The 27,967-nt window shown below is 39.3% G+C and overlaps 2 protein-coding genes across 7 annotated transcripts in view; both read left to right on the top strand.

The window, feature by feature from the left end:
- Positions 1-27,967, top strand: part of RABGAP1L (RAB GTPase activating protein 1 like) — a 414,231-nt gene that overhangs the window by 127,671 nt on the left and 258,593 nt on the right. The window lies entirely within an intron of this gene.
- GPR52 (G protein-coupled receptor 52) lies at positions 7,068-21,881 on the top strand. Its single transcript, XM_075936913.1, has one exon. The coding sequence runs from the start codon at positions 9,909-9,911 to the stop codon at positions 10,992-10,994; it is 1,086 nt and encodes a 361-aa protein (XP_075793028.1). The 5' UTR covers positions 7,068-9,908; the 3' UTR covers positions 10,995-21,881.

Below are 27,967 nucleotides of genomic sequence, written 5' to 3'. Positions count from 1 at the left end.
ACTTGAGCAGAGGCTGCAGCCAGAGTTTTCCCCTAGCTATTAATTTTTTGTATTGTGGTTGTTATATTTGATAGGCTTTCTATATGGCACAATTGTGTAGCAAATACAGATATTTAAAACAAGCTGAAAACAATTCTGATGAATTTTAGCCATATGCCCCAAACCGCTTTACTACTACTCCATATTTGGGCTACTGATTGGGACAACATGCATTATATAAAATAGGAGAGAGCACCTGCTACCAGAGAATGCCTCCCACTAGTTGTCATTAAAAATCTGATCACCTGTTTCTATTTGTTTTCTTATCAGTTTCCAGATTCTCAAAAGCTGCCCAGGCACAGATATGAGAATCCAGCAATTGGTTAGCTCTGTTTGCCAGTTGATTCAGTCTGGGTGACCAATTCTGCACAGTTCCCTGCAGGTCTGATTACTTGCACCACAGTAACAACCTTGAGTGAAGTAACTTTTTAATACTAACTTTTTTAGTACCAGTGGGTGGAGTGGAAACAGGATGAACATCAGTGGGGTGGGAAGTACATAACATGGCTAAGAGAATTCTTGCTAGCAGCTGACAGGGAAAGTGACTTGGGTGCAAACTGGAAGTAGGGAAGAGACTAGAGGCTGTGAGTTGGAGACTATAAGTGAGAAGAAGGACACAACATTTGCATTTACTTAAATACAGAGGTAGAGAAAAACTAAGGAGGCAGGAGGATTTCTTTTGCAGAACAGGAAAGATGACAGGAGAAATGGAATTGAGGAGAGTCCAAGGGGGTGGTGGTAAGGGATTAGGGGACAGAAGCAGTGGCAGGGATGGAGAACAGTGAGCTCATGAGGAGGGGACATGAAATAAAAATATGAAAATAAATGTTCAGGAAAAAGAGCTGAAAAGGGAGATAGACATTTGGGATGAAAGGGGAAACAAGGCATACAAACTCAGGGGAGGGGGAGAAATCTAGAATAGGAAAGAAGGAAAGAGAGACGGAAAGAAAAGGCATTATTTAAGTGGAAAGAAAAGGCTTTATTTAGGTGGAAATGAAGTAAATTATTAATAAATTAAATGTTTTAGAAAAAACATAAAATATTGTTGCCCTTTTGGCTGGAGATGATATTCATTATTCTGGGCCTTGCAGAATTGTTTCTGTTTGGAGAAACTGATGTCCTGAGTCAGGTATTTCTTTGGTGCAGTCCTGTTTATGTTCAGTGAATGAACACAAATTCCTGTTTCCCAGGGCATAGTAAAAAGTTACAACAGCAGGGAGTTTCCTTACTCACAGTTGCCAAGTCTATCTTTCTAGAGATTTTTTTGCATCCAAGAAGCTCTGTGTAGGGCACTGGTCCCCAACGTGGTGCCCGCAGGTGCCATTGCGCCCGCCGGGGCATTTATGTGCACCCGCCGAATGATCTGGGCTGGCCCTGCCCACGGCGCATGCACTGTGCCAGCCCCAGGCGTGCAGTGCATGCGTGGCCCCGCCCCCGGACGCGTGGCGCATGAGCAGCCCCGCCCCCGGACGCGTGGCGTGTTAGCGGTCCTGCCCCGGGTGCCCGGCAGCCCCAAAAGGTTGGGGACCACTTGTGTAGGGAAACCATTCCTGGTATAGATTTTCTGAAGCCCTGTCGTGTAGCCTTTTGCTTTGGTAGCTTCTGTTGTGTCCAGCTCTGTAAAGGACATTTAATTGTTCTGTTCATGTGCATGAAAGAAGGATGTTTGAGCCAGGTCTGTGATTGCAGCCATTAACATCTTCCAACATATCCCTGTATACAAAGGAGAAGTAATGAAACAGAACAAAAAAGGAGGAAAAATTTTGTTTAAAAATATAATTACGGTCTAGTTTGTCTCCTTATGGATCTCCATGTGGAGGTCCTTTTTGTGTGGGACTTGCTCCCTGCCCATTCAGAAATGGGGCAATGCTGCCTCCAAGACATAACATCAGTTTCTCCATATCCTGCAGACTCCATGGGTCTGGCAGGTTGTCTAGTTTCTGCTTAATTTTCACCCCCATCCTCGAACATGTAAAAAGACAGTATAAATTACTGTAGACAGTTTGTTGTAACTTGCACTATTTCCCCTTCAGCTGTTTGAGAATATCCATAATGAGTTGGACTCTAGGAGCAGCTGAGGTCTGCGGAGTTACTGGCAGCTTGCCACTTCGATTTTTGTTACTGGAAGGGGGAGTAAAGTCTGTTTTCAATCCCTAAGTGGAAAAATTCAAACTCCCATACTTTTTATGGTCATTCTCACACGGGGAAGAAAGGGCACTTTTAATTAACCCAGTTACTTTATCGCTTTTATTATAGTTCTTTAAACAGTATCATTTTACACACATTGAAAAAGGCCAACATATGTTGACGTTTTTGCCACACTATGTTACATGCAGATTGTTAGTATCCTCTTAGACTCCTTGTACAACTTTGAAAATAGGAGGCCAGGGCTGCTGCTTCGAAGTATGGGTAGGACTCTTATCGAGCCCAGTAAAAAAACAAACCCCAAAACTGGATTTTGAAAAAGCTGGTGGACCAGATCTGATGAGTGAGGTGATTCTCAGTGACAACTTCTATTTAGTGATGCATTCCTGCAGGAAGCCCAGTTTGATTATGCAGATTAGTGCTTGGAAGTTTGAGCTTCAACATTTAAAATTATTGCGAGGAAGTTGCCATACATACTCCATTATTTTTAGGTGACAAATACGAGGAGCTGTCCCAGATGAGGTTTGGAGTGGATGAGTAATGTCTTTTTATTGGGCCAACTTAGATTGGTGAGAGAGACAGGCTTTCGAGCTACGCAGAACTCATCTGGTCTGGGAAATGTACTCAATGTCACAGGTAAATAAGATGAAAACCCACAAGATTGAGGAGTCAGTATAGGAAATTTTGGAACAAACTAATCAAACAGTAATAAATTATCAGGACCAGCTGGTACTTATCCAAGAGTTCTGAAAGAACTCAAATGTGAAATTGTAGAACTACTAACTGTAGTATGTAAACTATTATTTAAATCATCTTTTGCACCAGACGGTTGTAGGATAGCTAATGTAATACCGATTTAAAGAAAAAAAAAAAGACTCAAAAGGTGATCTCAACTATTATTATATGTTAAACCTCATTTCATTACAAGGCAAATTAGTTGAAATTATCATAAAGAACAAAATTATCACACACAAAGAGAAATAAAATGCAGGACAATGTAGCACTTTAAAGACTAACAAGATGGTTTATTAGATGATGAGCTTTCGTGGGCCAGACCCACTTCCTCAGATCAAAGAGAAATAAGATATGTTTAGGGAAGAAGAGTCAACATGGTTTTTGCAAAGGAAAATCATGCCTTACCAGTCACTTAGAATTCTTTAAAGTTGTCAACAAGCATGTAGAAGAGGATGATCCAATGGATATACTGTACTTTGACTTCCAGAAAGCCTTTGACAAAGTTCCTCTCCAAACTTAGCAAACATGGGATAAAAGGGAAGGTCCTCTCCTGGCTGAAAAGGCAGAAAATGAAAGGTAGGAATAAATCATCAGTTTCATGATGGAGGAAAGTAAAAAGTGGGATTCCCAGGGCTCTGTACCAGGACCTATTCAAAATATTCATAAGTGAGCTGGAAAAAAGGCTAAATACTGAGGTGTCAACATTTGGAGATGATGCAAAATTACTCAATATAGTTAAGTCCAAAAATTAACTCTGAAGAGTAACAAGGGATCTCATTAACTGGGCAACAGAATGGTAGATGAAATTCAGTGTTGTTAAGTATAAAGTAATGCACACTGAAAAATAATCCCAAGTATACATACCTATGAGAAGGTGTAAATTAACTATTACCACTAAAGAAAGAGATGTTTGAGTTGTGGTGGAACATTGTCTGAGACCATCCACTCAGTGTGCAGCAGCAGTCAAAAAAGCCCACAGTCTGAGGAATTATTGGGAAAAGGACAGATAATAAAACAAAATATTGTAATGCTACTATTTGAATCCATGTTATGTCCACACCTTGAACCCTGCATGCAGTTCTAGTCTCCTCCCCACCCAAAAAAAGATAGATTAGGATTGCAAAAGGTGCAGAGGAGGACAAGGAAACAGATTAGATTATGGAAGAGCTTCCATATGAAGAGAGATTAAAAAGACAGACTCTTCAGTGCGGAAAAGAGAAGACTAAAGGGAGTTGTCAACTTTCTAATCAAATAAATAAAATACCCCTGGCATGTTCCAAGGTCCCATTCATGCCCCACTCCTCTGAGGCTTCACTGCCTGCTTGTGCTGTCCCCCCCTCTGTTGCTCACTCTTCCCCACCCTCACTCACTTTCCCCAGGCTGGGGCAGAGGGGTTGGGGTATTGGAGCGGATATGGGTTGGGGGTTCATTCTCCTGGTCAGGCTAGATACGAGGGGTTCAGGGTATAGGAGAGGCTAGGGCAAGGAGTTATAGGGGAAGGTGGAGAAGTAGTTGTGGGTTCTGGAGTGGGGCTGAGGATGAGGAGTTTGGGGATGAAGAAGGGGGCTCCAGGTTGGTGCAGGTAGGTGAGACTTCGCTTGGGGGTGAGGATGGGAATGAGGGATTTTGGGTGCAGGAAGCAGCTCTGGGCTAGGCCACAGGGCTAGAGTCTGGGGGTGGTGTTAGGGCTCTGGCTAGGGGTGAGGCTGGAAATTGAGGGGTTTGTGGTGCAGGAGGGGACTCTGTACTGGACAAAGGATTGGGATGAAGTGTCCTGGTGGTAGTTACTGTTGCTCCCAGGAAGCGACCACGAGGTCCCTGTGGCCTTTTGGTGCATGGATGGCCAAGGATGCTTCATGTGTTGCCCACCGTCACCCCCTCTACAGCTGCTATTGGTCACGGTTCCTGGCCTGTGGGAGCTGCAGAGCTGGCCCTTGGGGTGGGGCCAACACACAGAGTCTCCCAGTCCCTGACTGCCTCATGCACCTAGGGGCACAGGACTGGGCAGCCACTTCTAGGAGAGGCTTGGAGCCAGGGCAGGTAGGAAGCCTGCTTTTAGCTCTGGGACCCTGCTGCGCTGCTGACTAGAATTTAATGTTTTGGTTGTTGGTGGCAAGCAGAGTTGCTAGGTCCCCTTTTCAGACACCTGGCAGTCTTCGTCACAGCCATAGGACACTAAGCCATAGCCCAACCCTGGCTGCAGACACTGACTGCTGAAGAAGTCATGGAGGTTTGGTAAAGTCACAGAATCTGTGACTTCAAGATTTCCATGACTAAATTGTAATCTTAATAATTGCCTTGGTCTGTTTGTACCCCCTGAAGCATCTGGCACTGACTCCTATCAACATTAGAATACTGGCTACATGGACCATTGGTTTCTCTTAGCATGGCTGTTGTTATTTAGAAATGAGTAAGTTTCAAAACTGTTCTCATGTAAACTTTGTTTTGAATTGATCTTATTACCCTTCATGTTAGCTTTAACTGCTGTAACATTTGAAGTGTCTAATTTTCATTGTTTTAAAAGGTGTAAAGAGCTACAATTTTTGCATAGATCAGCAGAAGTAAGGGAGAAGTAGATGTCTCATCTACGTTTCCTTTCCCAAGCCTCCTTCTCACCCACATCATTGGCTGCAAGGAAGTTGGAATGGAGAGGAATCAAAATACCTTTCCTTTGCTCTCCTTTTGGTGGAACTAGGTGTTACTCAGAGCTGAGTCTAAAGGCTCAATCTAGTTCAAAAGTGTTTTGTTGTAGCAGTTTACAATAGCAAGTGATTGGAATATCTTTAGTTTAATACTAGAAGATTTATCCGGTGTTGCTCAAGTCCTTAAATAAATTTAGTTTTTCTTCATTTAAATTATTGTTTTGGGGTGGCAAGCTACCCTGTGGAGAGAGGATAACCCAAACTCTCTCTCATTGCTGCAGCCGCAACAGGTACTGCCGGGTGAGAGTTGCATGTCCGCTTGCTGGGGGATAGGCAGACAAACAGACACATAAATTCTGAAATATATAATAGATACCTGTCCCTTTCTCTACCCTTGTCCCCCTGCTGGCCCCTGTGGGGGGGGTAGTGGGGTTATAGCTGTCCTTGTCCCCTTGCTGCTCCCTGTGGTCATTCTGCAGTATAACTGTCCCTCCTACCAGACCCCCCCCCCTCCATTTGATGATAAACAATCACATTTCAGGCAGATCTCATTATCCTGGCACAACCAAACCCTTACCTTACTTTAAGGTATAATCAGAGGAAGCTGCCTACCGAATTTGTTGGTCCTAGCTCTTACTATTTAGGAGGAGTTCTTGAATAAATAGACTTGCAGATGGACAGACACATGCACATTTCTAAAATATATAGTATATATGAATGTAATAAGGTGAAAATGTTGTTTATTTTTTCTTATATCCTTTGACTTGAGGAATTGACTTGAGTGTCACTGCCAAATTACTACCAGTATATTCGTAGTGATGCAGTTATGTTGCTTCAGTTCAGTATACAGTTTTGATTTCTAGAGATTTGACATTCAGCCTTGAAAATTTGCTCCAGGCTAAATATAAAATACGAGGTGTTACCCTAGGAGCAACTTTTGCCAAATTTGATCTGTGATTTTATGTAGCAGAACTACAAGAATGAATAATTAGACATTTTACTTATTTTATTTTATTCAGTCTCTAAAACAAAACCTGGTGGCCAATGTATTTTGCTGGCCATTAGCCCAAAATACATATTAGTGTATGACTGGGTATTTTCTAAATATACTGAATGTTTCAATTTTGTGTTAAAAATGTGTCTAGTGTGCAGGCAATCATTATACTTTGTACTCACTTTAAATCATGGAATCACAAAACATATATATTTAACAGATCCATAACCAGAAAAGTAATAATATGAATATGTATTGATATTACACAAATAAGTTAATTGAATTAAAAAAAACTTTAAATAGATTTGATCTTTTACATTGTCTCAGACTTACCTACTGAAAGAAAATTGTTCTTACAAAAATATTTTTTAAATAATTTCCTATATATACAAATAGTGATTTTGAATTATTTTAGGGACTTATTTTCATTTTCCCCTTTAAAATCTATCTGTAATTCCCCTTATTTTTATATTGAACTAAAACAAATAATTGCTTAATGATAAATCACTTAAACATTTAGAAGCGATAGGTATTAGATTAATTCCCAACAAATACTGTGAGAATAACTTGTTCAACATTGTATTTAGGTATTACAATATATCATGCATCTATGTATACATTAATATACTGTGCTGAGATCTCTGCATATGTAGTCATATTAGCGTGAGGTATTCAGGTGGTTTCAGCCTTAATTTTAAATGTCTTTGTATTTTTGTCTTTTTTTTGGATCTTAAACATTGCTTCAGTGTACTTTTTATGATTTTATAGTTACGAGAAACTGTCTACAGTTATCTTGTTTAAACACATCAGCAATTTGATTTGATAAGACAGTAGAAGTTGACTTTATACTTTTACAGATCAAAATTGAACTGCATGTTTTTTATTTTAAAATAATCAGTTTGACTTTATGAAGGTTAGCACTTATTTGTTTAATAATTAATAGGCCTTTTCTGCCAATAAGGATTAAATTACTGCTGACTAGCTTTAGCTGGTGGTGGTTGTAGTAATATTATGGTAGTTTCTATGTGGTGTGCAAAGGTACAACTATGAATAATTTCATGTTTTGCTAATCTTCAGGATATAACCCTGTGGAAGTATTAGAGGGGAAGCCTCTTTCAGAAGTTTCCAAATACCATTAATATAGGGAATGGTCAGTTCCATTGTCTTCATTTGTCATTCTTATTTGCAGCTTGCTGTATAAGCCTGCATTGTGCCTGGCAACTGTTACCTAGTGACAATTTCAGCTGCTTTAGCCATTGGCTGTGCTGTTGATTGGGGCAGAAGGACCGAGTCACCTTTCTGATGGTGAGTTCTTCTGCATCAGCTAAGGATAAAGAGGAGGAGCAGACTCAGGTGCAAGCAATAATTTCAAGAGAGAATGTGAGAAAAAGTGACAGCATCCTTGTAACTGCCTCACAGTAAATAGGACTTCTTTATCAAGCTGTTCACCATAGCAGCTGATAAGAATGAACAGAGGAGAGAAACATTGGCTTATTGCTGTAGCAAGAGAATTTTTTTAAAAAGTAGTTATTTTGTAACAGATTACTTTTTAGGCAGAGGGAATGGATAACTGACAAGTGTTTTGGGGATGCATGGAATCAAAAAGAGCCTTCTGTACAGCATGATGGTGCACCACGGAAAATTAACTTCAGAAGAATGCTTTTTATCAAACTACTGCATCAGAAGTGGAGGAAATGCTGCTTTTCTACAGAATGAAATTCCTTCAGAAGGCACAGTGAAGACTATCAAAAGCATCAGTGAGATGTCAGTACTTTTAATGGGACTTAAAGCGAATGCTAATATAATATCTGAATGACCTTGGAAATCTTTTTATTTGGATTGCTTCATTCTTGTCTGCCTGTTCCTAATCTCAGGAATTCTACAATTAAAGATATTTTTAGTATTTGTGGGGGCTTTTAAAAACAAGACTGTGTACAGTAACCTAGCAAATGGTCCTTGCACTAATCAAGCATTTACTCAAAAATGAATGCAGAAGAGGCTTTCTTTTAACGTTTGGCTGCTCCATATCTGCAAATACAATTAACAGGTAATGTCCAGCTATTAGAAGATCTGTTTTTGAAGCAGTGATTTATCATGCTAATCATGTAATAAAAACAAAGTCTATGGCAGCCTAGAAGATGAAACTGAGTGACAGAATAATGGAGTAAACAATGGCAGCTTTTCTAGTCAGATCAGCATTTCATTAGCTTCACAGCAGAATGCAGAGGGAAGTTTTTGTTCTTGTATGGAGCTTATGAAAAGATTCAGGTGTTGCTACAGAGGTGAGAAATATCGTGGATATAGCTATGAACTTCACAGTACTGATCCACTGTAGCAGATATGTCATTATTCCTGAAGAAAATAATTTTTGATTATCACTGCTGCAATTAAATGCAAGAAGGATGTATTTTGTCTGTGAGGACCTTGGATTGTTCTGCTGACATTGATAGTTATAGTGGACCATAAATGTTTAAGAGTTTTTAATACTGACAAACTCCAAAATTTTTTTTTTTTTTTTTTATTTTTAAGTGATTACTCACAATCTTCCTCATTGTATAGGTAGATGTATGTTTTCCTTCCTGGGAGTTAGAGGACAAACCTGGCTCTCCCCATACCCTTCTCCCTCCAAATAAAATTCATTATTCATACACAAACTGTGGTGCGTCTAGTGGCATTAACCTTGACAGAAATGTTTTCCTTACATCTCTAATGAATAGAATAGATGAAGCAAAAATCTCCTGAACAGAGCCCAAAGACACAGAATGAAACAATGAACTTTTCTTCAGTTTTCCAGACAATCTGTGGTTTAATTATTTAAATGAACTTAAAACATTAATTTGTTTCTAATGATTCCTGATTCAGGAGACTTGTGTTATATTAAGACTTTCCCCCCTTTTTATTATTTGTATATTTCTAGCTAATTCCAAAGAAATAGCCTTTCTCAGGAAAAAGAAAAAAAATCCACAGAATTTTTGGAAGCAGTTGACTTTTTCCTGTTCCTTTTCTTTTTATTTTATTTTTAATTTTCATCTTCCACAAATACAGTAAAAAGAACCTGTTTTCTTTAGAAGTGCCTTGTGTTTGATAAAGATGGATCAAGAGCACTGGAGGAAACTGGTCAGTTGCCTTTTTTTCTTCTTTCTGGCTTTTTTTGCTTTCCTCAAAGCTAAGGTGTGTCAGAGTTTTGCCCTGACGCTGAAGAGACAACAGCTATGAGACTGTAACCTCCCTGATAGAGGTGCTGGCAGTGTCTACCAAGAGAGATCATGAGACGCTGAAGCAGAGTTTATCTGATGTTGGGCAGGTCACCTGCTCACTGTAATTCTGATTGCAGTGTTCCCTAACCCCAAACCATGAACTACTCCAGATGGATTGAATGGAGGACTCTGAACATGAGCAGTAACCTTGTGAATTTGTCTGAGCATCTCTCCTGCCCGCTAGGATTTGGCCACTACAATGCAGTCGACATCTGCATCCTCGAGACAGCCGTCATTGTTTTGCTAACATTTTTAATTATTGCTGGTAATTTGACTGTAATATTTGTTTTTCACTGTGCTCCCCTCTTACACCATTATACCACCAGCTATTTTATTCAAACCATGGCCTATGCCGATCTTTTTGTTGGAGTTAGCTGCCTGGTTCCTACATTATCATTGCTTCACTACTCTACAGGTGTCCATGAGTCTTTGACTTGTCAGGTTTTTGGATACATCATCTCTGTGCTGAAGAGTGTCTCCATGGCATGCCTTGCTTGCATCAGCGTTGACCGCTATCTTGCTATAACAAAACCACTTTCCTATAATCAACTGGTCACACCTTGTCGCTTGAGAATCTGTATAATTTTGATCTGGATATACTCTAGTCTGGTCTTCTTGCCTTCCTTTTTTGGTTGGGGAAAACCTGGTTACCATGGCGATATTTTTGAATGGTGTGCTACCTCCTGGCTCACCAATGCCTATTTTACTGGCTTTATTGTTTGCTTATTATATGCTCCAGCTGCCCTGGTAATCTGTTTCACATATTTCCACATCTTCAAAATTTGCCGGCAGCACACCAAAGAGATAAATGACCGGAGAGCTCGTTTTCCTAGCCATGAAGTGGATGCTGCTGGAGAGACTGGGCACAGCCCCGACCGCCGCTATGCCATGGTTTTATTTCGGATAACCAGTGTATTTTATGTGCTTTGGCTCCCCTATATCATATACTTTCTTCTGGAGAGCTCGAGGGTGCTGGAAAATCCAGCACTTTCCTTCTTAACAACGTGGCTTGCTATAAGCAATAGTTTCTGCAACTGTGTGATATATAGCCTCTCCAACAGTGTTTTCAGGCTGGGACTCCGGAGGCTGTCGGAGACAATATGTTCATCTTGTATGTGTTTAAAAGACAAGGATGTACGGGACCCCAAACCTAGAAAACGGGCTAATTCCTGCTCCATTTAAAGAAAACTGGGACAACTAAGGAAATGCAGTCTGACCTTGGGTTTGGATAGCATTTGAGACATCTGGAAATTTGCCACAACAGAAATATTTACTTGAATAGTTTCTACGACATGAGATGTGGGTTTGAAAATGATTTGTAATAAAGGAAAAGGTTGCTATTAAAGGGCACTGCAAGGGTACACAAATTATTGTGAATATGGATCTTTAAATTGAGGGGTGGTATGACAGAAATTGAACAGATGAAATAAATCAATATCTCATATCTTCCACAAGGCATGAAATAACTGGCACTTCACAGCAGGCCCCCTCCCCTTAGGATAAATTAGTGACTTATTAAATTTTTTTCCTTGTAGAGAAATTGTCATATATTATATATGTGGCAGGATATACAGTAGCCTCTAGTATTAAAATACACTTTTTAAAACATGAGTGGCTGTCTATAAACAATATCTGTAGAGGATGCATACTAAATGTTGCAACTTAACAGTCAGCTGCACATAGTCTTTGCTTGTGTCTTGTACTATTTCTTTTGTACAAATCTCTGCTAAATATTTCTTGCCTCCCCAAAAAATAAACTCCACACAAATTAAAGAAACTGGGTACAATTTTTGGATAAAATTAGTTTGTTTTTTTGCATTTCTGGTGCAGCTTCCACAAAGCCTCCTTCCAACCCCATTTCCATTTTTTATGCCATGCACTATGGGTTCTATTATTCAGATATGACACAGTTAATGAAGGACCCTATCAGATAAACTTAATTTCAACTAACTCCTTCCTTCAGAAAACAGTGTCTGTTTTTACTAGTTGGATGGTTGCACTCTCTATATTCTGATGAGTTTTTAAAACTTCTGTTCTCTGGATCCTGCTGAATTAGCACACAGTATTGATGTGGTGTCCTTTAGGATGTACTAAAGCTTTTCCTTTAACAGTTGAACAAATAATCCTGTTGCAGATATGATAACCACACACAGCAGTGTGAGATCACTGCTCAATGAATTTTAAAACAATTTTTAATGGAAAAGAACTTTTCTGTGGGCTCTGAATAGCTTACTGTTGTAGCTGCCAATCCTTTGTGTGAACCTAGCTTGCACATAATTGTATTTTTTTAAAAAGAAAATGTAAAGTATGTGATCTGTGCCTAATGTTTTCATAGCACATGGAGTAGGTTAATTTTAAGTCTACGGGATTTTAAATAATAATTACTTGCTCTAAGAGAAATACTTTTGTGCAGTTGTTATATAGATATTTATTAGAGGAGGCAGTGGGGAGATAATTAAGTATAAAATATAGATAAGAGCCTCAGTGTTGCCTTTTGTAATGAACTGCCTTTCAGGTTCACTGCTTATATAAAATATTTCGCAAGGGCACTACATATGTAATAAATTGCCTGGGGTTCAGATTTAGTATGGCAGGTAGTGAAATATTTAAAATATTATTTTGACCGAAGGTATCATTTTCTCAGATGGTGTTTTTTTTTTTTTTATTTTTTTTATTTTTTTTTATAAAGGCCTAATTCTTGCTGCACTATAGTTTCTTGTTTTACCAAAATGCATATAATGAAATTGTGCCTATGACTTTTCATAATGGAAGTCAACCCTTTTTGCACACCAGTGTTTTGACTACAGTAATCCCTTTAAAAATAAAAATATGCGCATTATTTTATTGAGGTGGCTCTGAACCCCTGTACATTTTATAAACTGTAAGAAAGGTAAGAAAAAATAATAAATTAGTACTATATATATCCAAACAAGTCTTGGCTTTAGTTCCCTGATGTTTTTCAGTTTTCTTTGAAAGTCCAAATGGGTAACACCTAAGGAATTAGAATTAAAAAAAAAAAATCTTTAATTCATATTGTGTGCTTTTTTTCCTTTTCTTACACTTTGTGTCGGTCATTGATTCTAATACAGTGTATTGCTGAGGAAGTTTTTAGTGCTACTTGAAACTCTCTAGCTATGCTTATTACCCCCGATTGATACTCCACATAAAAATTGTGAAGAATTCCTTGCTACCTTTGTCTTAACCCCATATATCTCAAATTTGTTCCTTTCCAGACAGTTGAATCTATTCCTTCTCTTCTGAAGACAATGGGTGGAATTTCTAAATGTGCTTCAGTGATTTAGTTTCATTTTAAAAAGAGTTTTAAGCATTTTGGTGCCCATGTCTCATTGAAAGAGAGCAAGATTTAGATTCCAGGGTGGATAGAAATCTTTTAAAAAAGAAATCAAAATAAGAGTTTATTTAAATTACATTTTTCTTTTTTAAAAATAAACCCTTTAAAATGGCCTGTGTTAAGACCTAAATTTACTATAATATATGAAAATAATTTAAATAAATAAGACAAATGTTGCTTTAATGAGGCCTCAAATGTTAATGTGTTAATGGTTTCTGCTTTTATAATGATACAGAGAATCATCTCTAACCTTTGCAGTCAATTTAAGCTTTATAAATGTCATAATACCATATTAAGTATCTAAATTATTTTTAATCTGTGCATTGAAGTGAGTGCTAGCATTTATATTTACTTTCAGTTTCTGCTGAGCAGAAAAGCTTTTTCCTTAATTACTTTTGTCTTCAGTTTAGCTAGCAGGTTAAGAGAAAATATTTTCTTAATTTGGATGAATTCATTCAAAATTGAGAAACCAACCAGGAATTGAAAAAGCAGGAAAGCATGTTTTCATTCAATCTGTGAATATAAACTAGGTATTAGAGAGAATTAGATCTATTTGAAGGACGTAGGGCCAGATTTTCAAAGGTGTTAAGGTGCTTAAATATGCCTACAGGTTGAACCTCTCTAATCTGGCACGGTCTGGCATGGCAATATCTGTGGTCCGGCATGATTTTAGTTAGCCAGAAGTCCACTTATCGTGGGTGTGGTCAAGTTTTTTGTGGTTCTGTAAAGTTTGTTTATGGCTACCAGTTCTGGATCTCAGCGTTCTATGCTTTTAGCTTTAAATTACCCCTAAAGAGACCAGCAAGCAGTAGAAGTGCTTTATCATTTTTATGCTTTATCTACTTACTGCTTTGTGCCAATACTTTAAAATTGTGTAATAACACTAAAACTTTTATTATGAAGGGAGCTGATAAGCCTTGGCTAGATATAGGCTTATATAGTGTATATCAGTACATTCATACTTTATTAAGCAGCATTGCAAGCACTGTTCCATTTATTTTCCTTGGTGAAATAAAAATAGAGAACTACTTGCTACAATATTGACCTCTTGTAGTTTGGCACTTGTCAGGTCCTAAGAGTGCTGGGCTAGAAAGGTTCAACCTGTACTAATGGTGTTAAGCCACTAGATACTTTTTTTTAATGTCCTGGTCATCATAGGCCTGATCTCCAATCTGTCAGTTTACTAACTACAATTAATATTTCCTTCGTTCAATAAATCGGTTAATCTTAAATGCAAAACCAGTTGATAAACTGATGTGTCCGTCACATTAAGATAGTTTTTTTTATTATTATACATTTTGTAATGGTTTTCTTGATCATTTTTTAATTAATTCCAGTTGCCATCCTAATGTAACCCAATGTAATACATTTATTGAATAACAATATTAATCATCTGGAAAATGAAAAAGCACCATTAACCATTTTCTAAAAAAGTAAAAAGTAAGAATATGAATAATTGTATGTTAAACTATATAATCGTTTAAATAAATGTGTATAAATGCAGGGTATTCTGTTTGCAAAAAAGTATCAAGTTTACTGTAAAGGTTATATTTACTTGCAAATCAATATGTTTGAATGGTTGTATTAGCCAGTGAGAACAAGCCTTTCTTTTAGGAAAATAACTAAAATATAATTGCAAAAAAGGATTAAACCAATGATTTATTGAAAATGGGATTAAGTTCCTTTTGAAAATTTTACCCAATGGATACTTTCTCGATATCCCCAACTCTTCTATAATGTATGAAATCAAGCTGAGGTCTTCAGGCTTTTTCTGGTTTTGCAAAACTGTATAGGGTGATTCTTTGACTTTTGTGGAGAATTGGTACCTGTTTGTTGGCCTAAGACCACTCTGTGCCCACTACTCATAATTCAGTTTGTAGTGAAAGTTGCCCGTGGTAAGGTGAAGTGACAGCATGCCAGTCTCTAATGAAAGAAGTGAAGTTTTTAAGCTAAGCAGAGAGAAAACTAGAGTACCTGTCACCAAAGTCTCAAGTTACTGGTTTTTATATACATCACAGTGGTTCAAGTCTTAAAGGTGATGTGAAGAGGGGGGAAAATAGGACTTGTGCCTCCTGTTCTTATTTACGGACAGTGTAGTATAAAGATAGCAAAAAAGTGTTTTGATTTCTACAATAAGTGAATATTCAGGTTTTTCTTAACCTTTCATATATCAGACTACATTTTGGGGACCCGAAGATGTGAATGAGGAGATTTTACAGCACCTACTTGAAAGTGAGGGGTGAATGTGTAGCAGAAGAGATTTTCTTCCAACTCTTTGTTAGGTGTTTGAGTTCAATGGGTGTTAAGAAAAACAAACAAGAAAGCAGTTTGAGTAAAAATCTCTTCCTCTAAATTGAAAAGATGTTACTTGTTTGGTATTTTTGATACGATAAACAAGCTATGTCTTGTGTCATCTGCAAAGTTTGCTAAATAAAACATGATAGACAAATCCTGAATGTACAATGTAAATTAATAGGAAAAAAAACCTGTCTGGCAGTTTTAGTTGTAATATAAAGATGTAACAATCACAAATTAACCTCTTTTCCTTAATAGGTTGCCTCTAGTTCTTTGTGGTGATATTAAACAACTTAACAAACCTCATAACTCACTACTTTGGCTCAAAATGCTAATATTGTTTTTTTTTATTTTCTCTAAATCTATTTTTGTGTCATTGTAACTGAAAAAGTGCCTGATCCATGGGACAGCTATATAGGATTTTCAGGATTAGGATCAAAATAAGATTTTGTTTAGGATTTACTACTACTTTGCCTTCCATTTGCCATCATTTTAGTATGCAAAATGTGCCAGCAATGTGAATTCTGCATTTGAGCTTTGGAGTTTTGATTATGATGCTTATCCATCCCTTTATAATTATTTCCATGGGTGAGTAGTCTGCATATGCTCTGTGATCCCCAAGGGTCTCGCAGCTGCAATAGCTTCTTTTATTCCAGATAATTTTTTTCTAGCTGATTTCAGCTTTTTATGGCTGCCTAATCCTACCTCAGTCTCAGAAGCAGACCTGGACCCACCCATCCAAATTATTTTACATAAAAATAGGGGATTCCCTGAGCCTGTTCAGCATATCCCAGATATGCAGGGAATGGATCAGTTATAGACAGCCAAGAAATAAATTAAAAAATTCATTTTAACTCTGTTCCTTGGCTTGTCCCACCTATGTCACCCATAGCAGCTCCATATGTCCATGCTACTTATTTGCACATTCTTCCCCTCTGACCTTCAGCTGAGTCAAAAAGTCCAATATGTGACTGCTGAAGTTTATGGAATCCAGAAAGCTGCATAATTTCTCTTCTAAAGGCCACATGATCCAGGTGGTCAGTTGTTTTCTTGAGATTAGAAAGAGACTATTTAAAAAGAGAGATCAAATTGAAGATATGTTTGTTTTCTGGGAAGACACTTTCCTAAAATGCATTCAGAATTCCACTGCAGCAGTGACAAGGTGGGGAAAAGCAAATGCTGGCAAAGTTAATGTTTTGTATGAGGAATTACTTATTAACTGGTAAAAGGCATTTAATTGACTCCCTACATCCTGGTGACTAGCTGTGGGTATTTTTAATAAGGTAATAAGAGTCTAGAATTACTGAGTAAATCACAGACATGTCTTAAAGTTGAACAAATGTTTTATTTTAACAAATTTTTACTGCTGCACAATAGGTGTATCTGATAGTTTACAGACCTAGAGACTACTTCACTTCTGCAAATAAAGTGCAAATGATTAGCCGTGGAGGAAAAAAAAGTTATTTTGCATATGTAGCCAGTCTTGAGCCATGTAAGGGCAAAACCTGGCCATGTTTGGAGAGCTGACTAGAACTCTGTGACCTCGCAGTTAGAATTCTGAGATGGTGTTTCACCTTATAAATGCTGCAGCAGAATATATATCAGGTGGCCTTTCTTGTCCAAGGAGCAGAATCTGTGATACTTACCTCCCCGTCCCCTTCTCGATCTTTGGAGATAACAGCTATAGGGAAGATTCTTTTCACCCTCGGCTGCAGGGCAGTTGGAGGTGGGTTAGGTTAGAATGCCTTCTGAACACAGCCAGGCCCGTCTGCTCAACAGGAGATCACATTGTTTCCTTCTTTTTGGTGCCCGCTATTTCTTTCCTATAACAGTTACACGAATTTACTGCAGTCCTAGGCAGTGTACCCTCTAAGCTGCATGGCAGCATATCTTCACAGGTTATTAATCAGCCCGGCCCAGTCAGAGGCTCTGTGCACATGGAGCTGGTGGAGAGGGAAGGGGTGATTATTCTGAATTTTGGATGGGAATAAGGCATTTCCTCACCCACCATGGCATGACAGGCTCCTCACTACTGTGTGCCTAAAACCCTTTTGAAATTAAAACAAAATGTAAGAAAGATGAGTACAGATATTAACCAAATATCTGTGAGTCCTGGAGCTGAGGCTGGAGATATTTCCTCACCCACCATGCTTGGAATCTATCAGGCTGGTTGCTAAACCTTCCAACTCAAGAGTTAAAAAGCAGTGTATCTCTTACTCCCATGTGCCAGAATATTGGTTAGAATCTTGCCTGTAAAGCAAGCAGGACTACCTAGAATTTTGTTTTAAAGTTTGCTCTTCTGAAAAGGGTTTTCTAACAAAGATGAAGTGTCTGTAAGTTTTGCACAAATGTTTTTATTTTCCTTAACTTATGTTTGAGGAATCCATAGGTGGCTTACCTCCTTTTGTTGGATGTATGGTAGATAGTTCTTCTCAGTATGTCAGTCAGGCAACTGCCTAATTTGACACACATCCTAATTTTCCATGAAGTCTCCCAGTGTGTATGAAAAACAGATAAAGGAGAGAGCGCTCTGATTTTTTTCTTCATAAACGTATTCCATCGTTGCAATTTCTATTTCTTTGTAAATTGTAAATCACATAACTATGCTGTTAATGACATCCTCCTCACTACCGTGTGCCTAAAACCCTTTTGAAATTAAAACAAAATGTAAGAAAGATGAGTACAGATATTAACCAAATAAATCAATGTGTGCGACCAAGTTATTAAACCAATGTGGTAAATAAAACAAACATTATAAACTCACCCTTTGCCATCAGAATGTTGGAATCTTCTGAAAGGTTTTAGGAAATGACCCACAGTAATAAAAAATTAGCTGTTAAAGCAAAAAATGAGACTGAAAAGGTTGAAATGAGGACATGTCCTGTACTGTAGGTTAAGCAAAGCAAATTTGCTTACATTTATGTCTGAGCCTGAGATTCCCCTTGTGCAAATGTTTATAGATTGCATATGTTGTGCAATGGTGTTTTCTATTCCATTTCTCCTGAGTATTTGTATTGGTACCTCAAATCTGGTTTTACATTTATTATGGAAGAAGCTATGTGAATGTGATATATGAATGGTTTCTATTTAGGTGTAATTGCATGCCTTTAAGGCTTGGGTAATGGAAAAAATTTAGTAGCCATTTTATGATGGTAAAAGTATTATTTATACAGTGACTTTTTCCAGAGAAACGTGCTTTCTTATTTTCTTGAATCGCCAAATTTAATCTCTCTCTAACCTTTCTCTCCAGAGAAAACCATAAACAATGAAAGATACACAATGCCACATTTAAATGTGTTTTCTTGTTGGAAGATCTTCCATGTTTGCTGAAAAAGCTAGAATGCTGTTTTGTGGCAGTACTGTGGAAAGAATGACACACTGTGCTGTATACCCTTATTAGTTTTTGTACCAAGTCTATGTTCTCCCCCATTCCCTACCCCAGAACAAAGTGTTTTTTCCCTTATGGTTCTAATTTTTTTTTTTTTTTTTTTTTGCTGTATGGGATCTATTAAAGATCATTTTAAAATTGTATTTGCTGGTCTATTTCAGTGAATATTTTTAATGTCCACTAGTATTTCCCTATTGAATTTCCCATGATCACTTTTAGTTTTCACACTGAGCAAAATGTAATTAGAATATCTTTTAAAAGAAGTTTACCTGTCAAATTGCATAGTATCACAAAGTGGCTATAGAAGGAAATACATCATTGTGATGATTAGATATTGCCCTAGTGTATTCTCTGTACGATGAACACAGTTTAAATATAAACAAAAGTTATAGTTATTAAAACAGTACATCAAGATGGCCTGGCAACACATCAGATATTACAGTACCTCCGAGTACGTTCTCCAATGTGAAATTACTTTATCTTCTTTTCCTGTCATTAAAGTTGTAGGCAAGCAAATAAAATGTCTGGTTTTATTAAGCTAGTTAATTTCTGAGGGCCTCGCAGTACTCAAGGATCCATGCTTCCAGCCACAATGGAAATGTCTGTCTCATGGGCCCTATAGCCATGGGTGGCAGGTATCATAGAAAGGGGGAGGCTGTGCCTCCACAAACAGTCCGGCATGGCCCCACTCACATTCCACACCCAGTCCCGTTCCTGCAGTTCCCAGTGCTCTGCCCTGGTCGGGCTGGCTGTGGCTGGCTCCCACAGGGGCTCAGGGCGGCTACAGCTGAGGTTGTGCTACCTGCTTGGCCCTCAGACTCTGTTCCTGGCACTCTGGGGCTGAGGATGCTACAGCTGCGCTGTCTGGTCACCCAGCATACTGGGGTGGGGAGCCATGGTGGGGGTGCTCTGGGATCCTGTTGGGGACAGGGTATAAAGAGAGGCGCAGGGCCTCAGGCACAAGAGGAGGAACCAGAAACTTAACTTCCCCCAATACGTAAGTTATTGTCAACCAATTTCTATAGCAGTTGCAAAATGTCTAGCAATGTGGCACCTTTGAAGCTGTCAAGGAAAACTGCCAGCAGCATGGGGGTCCAAGATGCTGTGGAGACCCAACTTCCATGAAGATTCTGGAACCTTCTGAAGATAAATGAAGTTTTTCTTATCCTTGGGAGATGAGGTGGTTGCAATCCCTGCCGCCCCAATACAATTAGTGGGATAAGTGAAAAATCCCATTACCACTTTCTTCTTCTAATATGGATGTTTCATGGGAAGGTGGCTTGGACTCTGTTACTATTTGTGGAAATACATTATTCGTCATTTAGAAATCACTATCACTTTTGGATCCTTCTTATTACTTTTGTAAAGTAGGGATGTTTAACCGGTGAACTGATTAAGGGTGTGTGTGTAGGTGGGTGGCCCACTTCAGCCTGGCTAGGCTGGAGCACCCCTTCTCCCCCGTCCTCAGCATGCCTTGCGTAACCATTCACATCCCTATTTTGAACATTAGAATTTGAAATGAGAAATTATACATTAAACGACTAAATGACTTCAGGAAAGAAAAGAAAAGCAACAAAATCAGTATTGAGCAGGGTGGCCAATAATTTTTGGTAGGGGGGCCTCCCCAAGATTTTGGACATTGGTCAAGGACTGCACTTTTCTGTGGAGAAGATGCGGGATCTAGGATGGTACAGACGGGTGCATGGGGTAAAGGACTGGGCTGCAATTGATGGGGTGTTAGGTCTGAGAGAGAGTTTGGGTGAAGGAGGGAGTTGTGACCTGGGTCAGTGGATTGGGGTGCAGGATCTGGGAGCGTGTTTGGGTGCAGGAGAGGATTCTGGCCTGGGAGAATGGTGTAGGAGGGGGTATAGGATCTGGGAGGGAGTTGTGACGTGGCAGGGTGCGTAGAGGGTTTGGATAGTGACCTGGGGGAGGGAGTTGGGGTGTGGGAGAGGCTGAGGTGCCAGAGGCAGGCTCTGGCTGGGAAGTGCTTAGCGTTTCCTGGTCTGAACCCCCTCTTCCCCAGAGCAGGCTGGGCTCCCTGCCTGCTGCAGCATCAGATAGTTTTAAACTGCAGGCTGCTCCCTCCATTTGGCGCTCAGCTCTGGGAGGAGGAGAGGCTTGTGCTGCCCAATCCCTCCAGGGCAATCTCTCAGCTCCTATTGGTTGGTTGTTTCTGGCCAATAGGAGCTGAGGATTGGGATGGAGGCAGGGTGATGACTCAAAGCCTCTCCTTCCCTCCCCTCCAGAGCTGAGAAGCACATAGAGCAGCCGTGTGCTTAAATCAGCAGCTGCTGTGTGCCTTAGGGTCTAAGCAGGGGGAGTCCAAGGGCTGGATCCGGTAGCTTGGTGGGCGGTATCTTATCCACCCCTGGTATTGAGACTGGATTTTCTTACGCAGTATTTCTGGGAACATTTCATTTATTAATGGGAGCATAATCATAAACTGTGTTTGGCCAAAGTACAAGCATTATGTTTTTATTTCTTTTTTGGTGTTGACAAAAAGGTTCCTTAAATGAAAAATATTTGGATTTATTATTTTATTTACATTGTAAATTCTATACTTTCCAACTATTAACAATGTCTTTTTGATAATTAAGAGTCTGCTCATGCCTTCAGATATGAGCCTCAAATGAGAGCAAAAAGAGTAAAAGGTTCTCTCAAATCAGTAGCTAGTCTGATAGTTGGAAGCAAGTTGGGCTTTAAATAACATCATGGCCACCCTCCCTTTTCTCTGACACTGCAGAAATCCTTCTGCAAATTGTGATTAAGGTTCTCTGACTTTTTGAGTGTTGAGGGGAGAAGGGAGAAAAGCTGTACACAATATAACTTTGTTCTCCAACAAAGCCATGAGAAAATACAGGCAAGAATTAATGCTGACCATTTTCACAGTTAATTCCTGTGGGCTCTGTAGAACTTCCAACTCCCCTCCAAAAGTGGTTTTTGGCACAGGTGGGACACAAGGAGGCTACGTCTACATTGGCCCCTTTTCCGAAAGGGGCATGCTAATTTGACAGGTCGTAATAGGGAAATCCGCGGGGGATTTAAATATCCCCCGCGGCATTTAAATAAAAATGTCCGCCTCTTTTTTCCGGCTTTTAGAAAAACCGGAAAAGAGCGTCTACACTGGCCCCTATCCTCCGGAAAAAAGCCCTTCAAAGTAGGAATAAGAGATCTCCGGAAAAGGGCTTTTTTCCGGAGGATCGGGGCCAGTGTAGACGCTCTTTTCCGGCTTTTCTAAAAGCCGGAAAAAAGCGGCGGACATTTTTATTTAAATGCCGCTGGGGATATTTAAATCCCCCGCGGATTTCCCTATTACGACCTGTCAAATTAGCATGCCCCTTTCGGAAAAGGGGCCAGTGTAGACGTAGCCGGACAGTGCAGCTTTTTCAGCCAGGGAGTAGAGAGAAGGTTTTCAGGACAGTGAATGCCACAGTCCTTTATGGATGACATGAGGTCAATGTGATTTTTTTTTTTTTTCAGCTCTGAGGACAAGTGCAAATTTGGCTTCTCTCTGCAGTGCCAAGCCTCATCCAGTGATCCGCCAATATATAAAGTTACTTAGTTAAGATATGCCCATGTTTTGATTGTAATTATTTTTCTTTTCACCCTTTTATTCATGTTCCCTTTTAATTTGAAATGGAAGATAGAGATGATTATTACTGACATGTAATGAATAACTAATGAATGAATTATCATGGGCATTGTGGAAGAGGTCAGTTTTCAGGAGACATTTAAAAAGTGAGGTAGTCTGTTCCATGTGTTGGAAATTTTATGGGAAATTGCATGGTACATAGTTCCAGGTCCAGGACATAATAATCTTGAATTCTCATACACCTCAGATGTGAACCTCTTCAGGTACCCAGTTACAGGAGTATTTTTTTATTATAAATGTGCAACTTCTTTAAGTATTATCTAATTTGCATGTTTATATTTAATTTGGTGGGGTTTTTTTTCAAGCTTTGCTTCTGTCAGTTCTCATTGTTTTACTTCTAAGTTTAGAGCTGTAAATGGACAAAAGATATTTTCAATGGCTAGGCAGATACATTCTGACCCATGAAAGGATGTATAGTACCCACAGAGCTTGGAATGTTTATTACCCAATTACATTGTTCATTTTCCTGCTAGCTGTTTTGTTGTAGAAGTAACAAGTCTATAACTGGACTGCTCTTAATCTCTCACTTGAATTTATAGCAGCAAACTGTTTTTATATTTGAAAGAATTCGGTGGAGTCAGGCCCAAATAGTGGCTTCCTCTGGGCAAACCCTTCAGAGTATGAAAATTGTACAAATTCGTAGTTCATGTTAATGCAGTTGAGGGTATCCCTTTGTTTTGGTTCTTTTCCATATTTCAATCAAATGAATTCCAAGTACAAATTATTTGTGCAATCTTGAAATGTATAAATATGTTCTTAATGTCCTATATAGACATTTATCAAGATGGCACTCCATATAAAGGGAAGGAAAGTCCTAACACATTTAGAAAGCAGATCTTCCTACTGAAATTACTGAATTGAAATAAGGGTGTGTCTAGATTACAGGTTTTTTTTTTTTGAAAAAAGTGGCCTCTTTTCAAAAAAAAACTTCCCCTGCATCTAGACTGCTGCCGTGTTCTTTTGGAAGTAAATCAAAAAACTCGGCAGTTTTTTTTACCTTGGAAAACCTTGTTTTATGAGGAAGAACGCCTTTTTTCGAAAGTGCTCTTTTGAAAGAAGGTGCTATGTAATGCAAACTGTGCTTTTTCAAAAGAGAGCATCTAGACTGCCTGGGTGCTGTCTTTCAAAAAAGCGGCTTGCTTTTTCGAAAGTACTGGTTGTAATCTAGGCACTCTTTTTCGAAAGAGGCTTTTTCGAAAGTATCTTTCAAAAAAGCCTCTTTTAAAAGAGGCTTGAAGTCTAGACGTAGCCAAAATGAAATAGGGACTAATCTTGAACTAAACAACTCTTCCTTCAGTTGTTGAACGGTTTAGATTGCAGTACAGGCAGTCCCCGGGTTACGTACAAGATAGGGACTGTAGGTTTGTTCTTAAGTTGAATTTGTATGTAAGTCGGAACTGGTACATATTGTAGGGGAAACTCTAGCCAAACATTTCTCCAGAGCTCAGTTTTATTCTCCCACACCTCACTTCCCTCAGTCCTTTATTCACAAGCTGAGGTGTCTGCTGAGAAAAGTCGCTCCGCGTCTCCCTGGTCTGCTGAGAGAGGGCGGGGGGCGCTAGCTTCCCGTCTCCCTGGTCTGCTGGGGGGAAGCAAGTAGTGCGGGGTTGCCTCACCCCGTTTGTAAGTAGGGATCTGATGTAAGTCGGATCCATGTAACCCGGGGACTGCCTGTACTTCTCTTTAACTTCTTCATATTATCTTATCAGGTACATTTTATATATTCAGCATTTTTGTCATTTTCAAGGTTTAATATATCTTGGAGGAATCAAGACAGATTTAGAGTGATAATGGATAGATTTTCAGTGATGATTTTTTGTTTACTCTGAGGGCTTCCCCTCCCAGAATAATAGATACATGTCCAAAGATATTTCTGGCTCAGTTGTGGCTGTGTAATGTTTGATCTGTTCACAGTGGTGGCAATATAGGGATTCCTGGAAATGATATACAGGAACATGAAGTCTAATAGATAAAAAAAAAACTCTGTTCTTTTTATTGCAGTTAATGAGCTCTCCAGTTTTAAAAAATATTTCCTGTGAATTGTATTTTTCAATGCTTCCCTCTTTAATTTCTAACCACATGGATTTCCGAGCCAATTACTGTAGTAATTTTTCTTTTACCACAGTATCTGTGCCCCTCCACCCAACAAGCCAAAAAAAATAAGATGCTATTTTGCCCCATTACGTGGGTATGAACACCTGTTTATCCACCGTCCTTTGGACTGACTTGTCATTGATGCTGCTAACCAAAAAGAGTGTCAGGGTTGTCAGGATTCCTCCCCAAAAAATAAGGAAGCAAAGTGTCTCAACCATTGTGGTTGAAAAGTCTATTGCACCAGAGGCCTGCAGCTCTGTATCTCAAAGCAGCAGGCCATTGTAAGTAGGTATTCCTACAACACAACTTTGGCTGGGACTAGATTTATGGAGCTGCTGCCCTAGGATCCCATCCTGAATATGTTCAGCCATGGTGGAGGAGGACAAGTTGATCTCCAGGGTGCCTTTTCAAGCCGCCCTGGTTCTACCTGGTACAGCCACAAGAGTAATGGCCAGGGCATTGCCATGAGATGGGTTTCATGGCTCCAGCTGTCAGACCTCCCATGTGAGGTCCAACAAACAATTCAGGTCGTCCCACTTGAAGGTCCATCTCTTTTTTCAAAGAAAATGGATAAGAGGCTCCACAGCCTCAAGGACTCAAGAGCTATGCAACAGTCCTTGGGGATTCACACACCTGCCACACAGAGGAGGCACTTCACTCTGCATCCTCCCCATACCCATTCCAACCTCAAGGCTGTCAGGAGGCCCAGCATAGGAGGAACAGGAGTGGCAGGAGGTGTCCTAATCGGTCAGACTAGGATTCAGGCCAACAGAAACTACCTTTTGAAGGTGCAATTGAGGGCGATGCCCATCCATGGGAAGTTACTGTTTTCATGGCAGTGAGGGTCTTCAGAGATGTCTTTCATTTTTGCCCATCGGTTAAAGAGCTGGTTACCTTGTGGGACCTTAATATTGTTTTAGGAGCTCTTTTGTGATCTCTGTTAGAGCCTATGGCAACCTGTTCTTACTCCCTTATGCATCAAAAACCTGCTTTCCTTGTGCAAATCACATCTATAAGGAGAGCGTGAGAGTTGCAGGTGTAATGGCAGAGAACTTTTTCCAAAGACAAAATAATCTTGCAGCTGCATCCTACATTTTTATTTAAGGTGGTTTCCCAGCTTCACTAGAATCTTACACACTTCACTTAAATATCTACCAGTGTTCTTCCCTAAAATGCATTTAATTCCAGAAGAACAGTCTCTTCACTTTTTGTTTTGCTTTTTATCTGCATAGAACTAAACCTTTCCATTCCTCACCTCATCTGTTTGATTCATATGTGGATCAAATGAAGGTCCAAGCAGTCGCTTCATAAATAGTCTCCAGGTGAATAATTTCCTGTGTCATGACGAAGTACAAAGGAGCCCTGGGTTCATTGACTAATGGAATATGACCTCATTCTACATGAGCTCAAGTGACGTCAATGGCATTTTTAAATAAGATTCCTATATTGGACATTTGCAGGGCAGCTGCTTGATCCTCTGTGCATACTTTTGCAAACCACCATGCCAGTGCTGCATCATCCAGATCAGATGCAAATTTTGGGAAGACAGTCCCCCTTTAGAAAGATCCACTACCTGCATGTGTTGCTTGTGACTTCATCTACTCAAAGAAGAAAAAATAGTTAACCGTTCACTCTACATCAGGTCTGTACTTCTGATTCTCAGTGTGAAGGAACTGAGGAGATGGGGGAGGTGCTGCCGATATAAAGTCAGGCATGGGTGTGTGGCCACCAGGCGTCAGCATTGCCCCTACAGGTAATGTCAGGCAAAGTTCTCTGGCTCCAGTGTGTAGGGCGCACATCCCGTGTGGAATATATATCCATTACTTCTTGAAGAACTATAAACTTAAAAACCAACAAATGGTCTGGTAGCACTTTATAGACTAACAAAACATGTAGATGGTATCATGAGCTGTTGTGGGCACAGCCCATTTCTTTATTTTGGGTCTGCACATCCTAAACTCAAAACTCCAGTCATCTGAAAAAGTTGGCTGTGCCCACAAAAGCTCATGGTACCATCTACATGTTTTGTTAGTCTATAAAGTGCTACCAGACCATTTGTGGCTTTTTAAGTTTATCCTGTACAAACTAACTCGGCTACCCCCTGAAGCTTCTGAAGAACTATACTTAGAGATAGGTAACTGGCTTTTGTGGGGGGAAGAGGAATGGAGTGGAGGACTGAGGATGCAATAGCAATGTTGCATTTACCTGACAATATCAGTGAAACGTTCCTCAGAGATCTAGTTTTATCTAGCAGTGTGGATGGGGCAGAGAGATTCGGTTGTGTATCTACCTTATGTTTAAAAATGATTTCACCAAGAGGCCACTAATTCTGAAAAAAATTAGAGGACAGATCCTTGAAGGTACCATGTGTCTGTGTATGGTGACACACAGTTGTTCACCATGACCAGCTGGCTAATATTTTCCCAGTTCTCATTGGAACCACCAAAGTTACAGATACTTCAGCGACTAAATTCCTTAATCATCAAAGTAATAATCCTGGTCATCCATCACAAAAGCTATTGAGAGATCAAGTGTGTCTAAAAATGGCGAACTGGCTGTCACCTTGCCTGAGTGAGTTACAGTTTAGTATGCCAGATTCTGGACAAACTGTTGAGAAATAGGGCAGATTCACCCCAGACTGATGGTTATTCTGTCATTAGGTATATATCAAGCCAATAACAAAAGTGCACTTCACTCTCACCACATTGGTTAACAAAATTTCAAAATGCATCATCAGACATCCCAATTCTTATTTCACTACACACTCATTTTTCTGAAGAGTTATTTCTGAAAGCCAGTTTTATCAAACAAAGGATTTCTCTGATCTCAAGAGATAAGCCACATAACCAGGTCAATATATAGCTCAGATATTACCTTATAAATAATCATAATAGCCCAGTAATACTAACTAAAATTGAAAGGTTTATTTAAAAGTGAAAAAAGAAAAGAGTTAAAATAGTTAATATATCATATATGTACACTAATGACAATGTGCTTATATCACATTTGTAGCAGTGACATTATAGACTGCAGCTTGCAAAGTCACAGGGACAGTCATTGGCCATTTGGAGGTTATGATGCCCACAGGAAGATTCTCTGAATGGGAGGAGTTTCTTCTGTGATTCATCATTATAGCAAAGTGTTCTTTAATGGGCAACAAACTTGAATAGTCCATTCACAATGTGCTGGCTAAACTGGATGTAAAGTACCTTGTGGGTATTACCCCAGGAACAACACATTTAACATATAGATACACAACCAGTATTCGTAATTTCAGATACAGTGGTGATACATGGATTTACACAGGATAATCATCTTTAGCAAATCAAGTTTTCCATGACACCTTACGCAGTGGTCCCCAATCTTTTGGG

The sequence above is a fragment of the Pelodiscus sinensis genome, chromosome 9 (genome assembly GCF_049634645.1).
Source record: "Pelodiscus sinensis isolate JC-2024 chromosome 9, ASM4963464v1, whole genome shotgun sequence".
Lineage (NCBI taxonomy): Eukaryota > Metazoa > Chordata > Testudines > Trionychidae > Pelodiscus > Pelodiscus sinensis.
The sequence above is the reverse complement of the archived record's forward strand: the minus strand, read 5'-3'. Positions and strand labels throughout refer to the sequence as shown.

Excerpts from the sequence above, each read along its gene's own strand:
- GPR52 (XM_075936913.1), top strand. The coding sequence starts at position 9,909 with ATGAACTACTCCAGATGGATTGAATGGAGGACTCTGAACATGAGCAGT.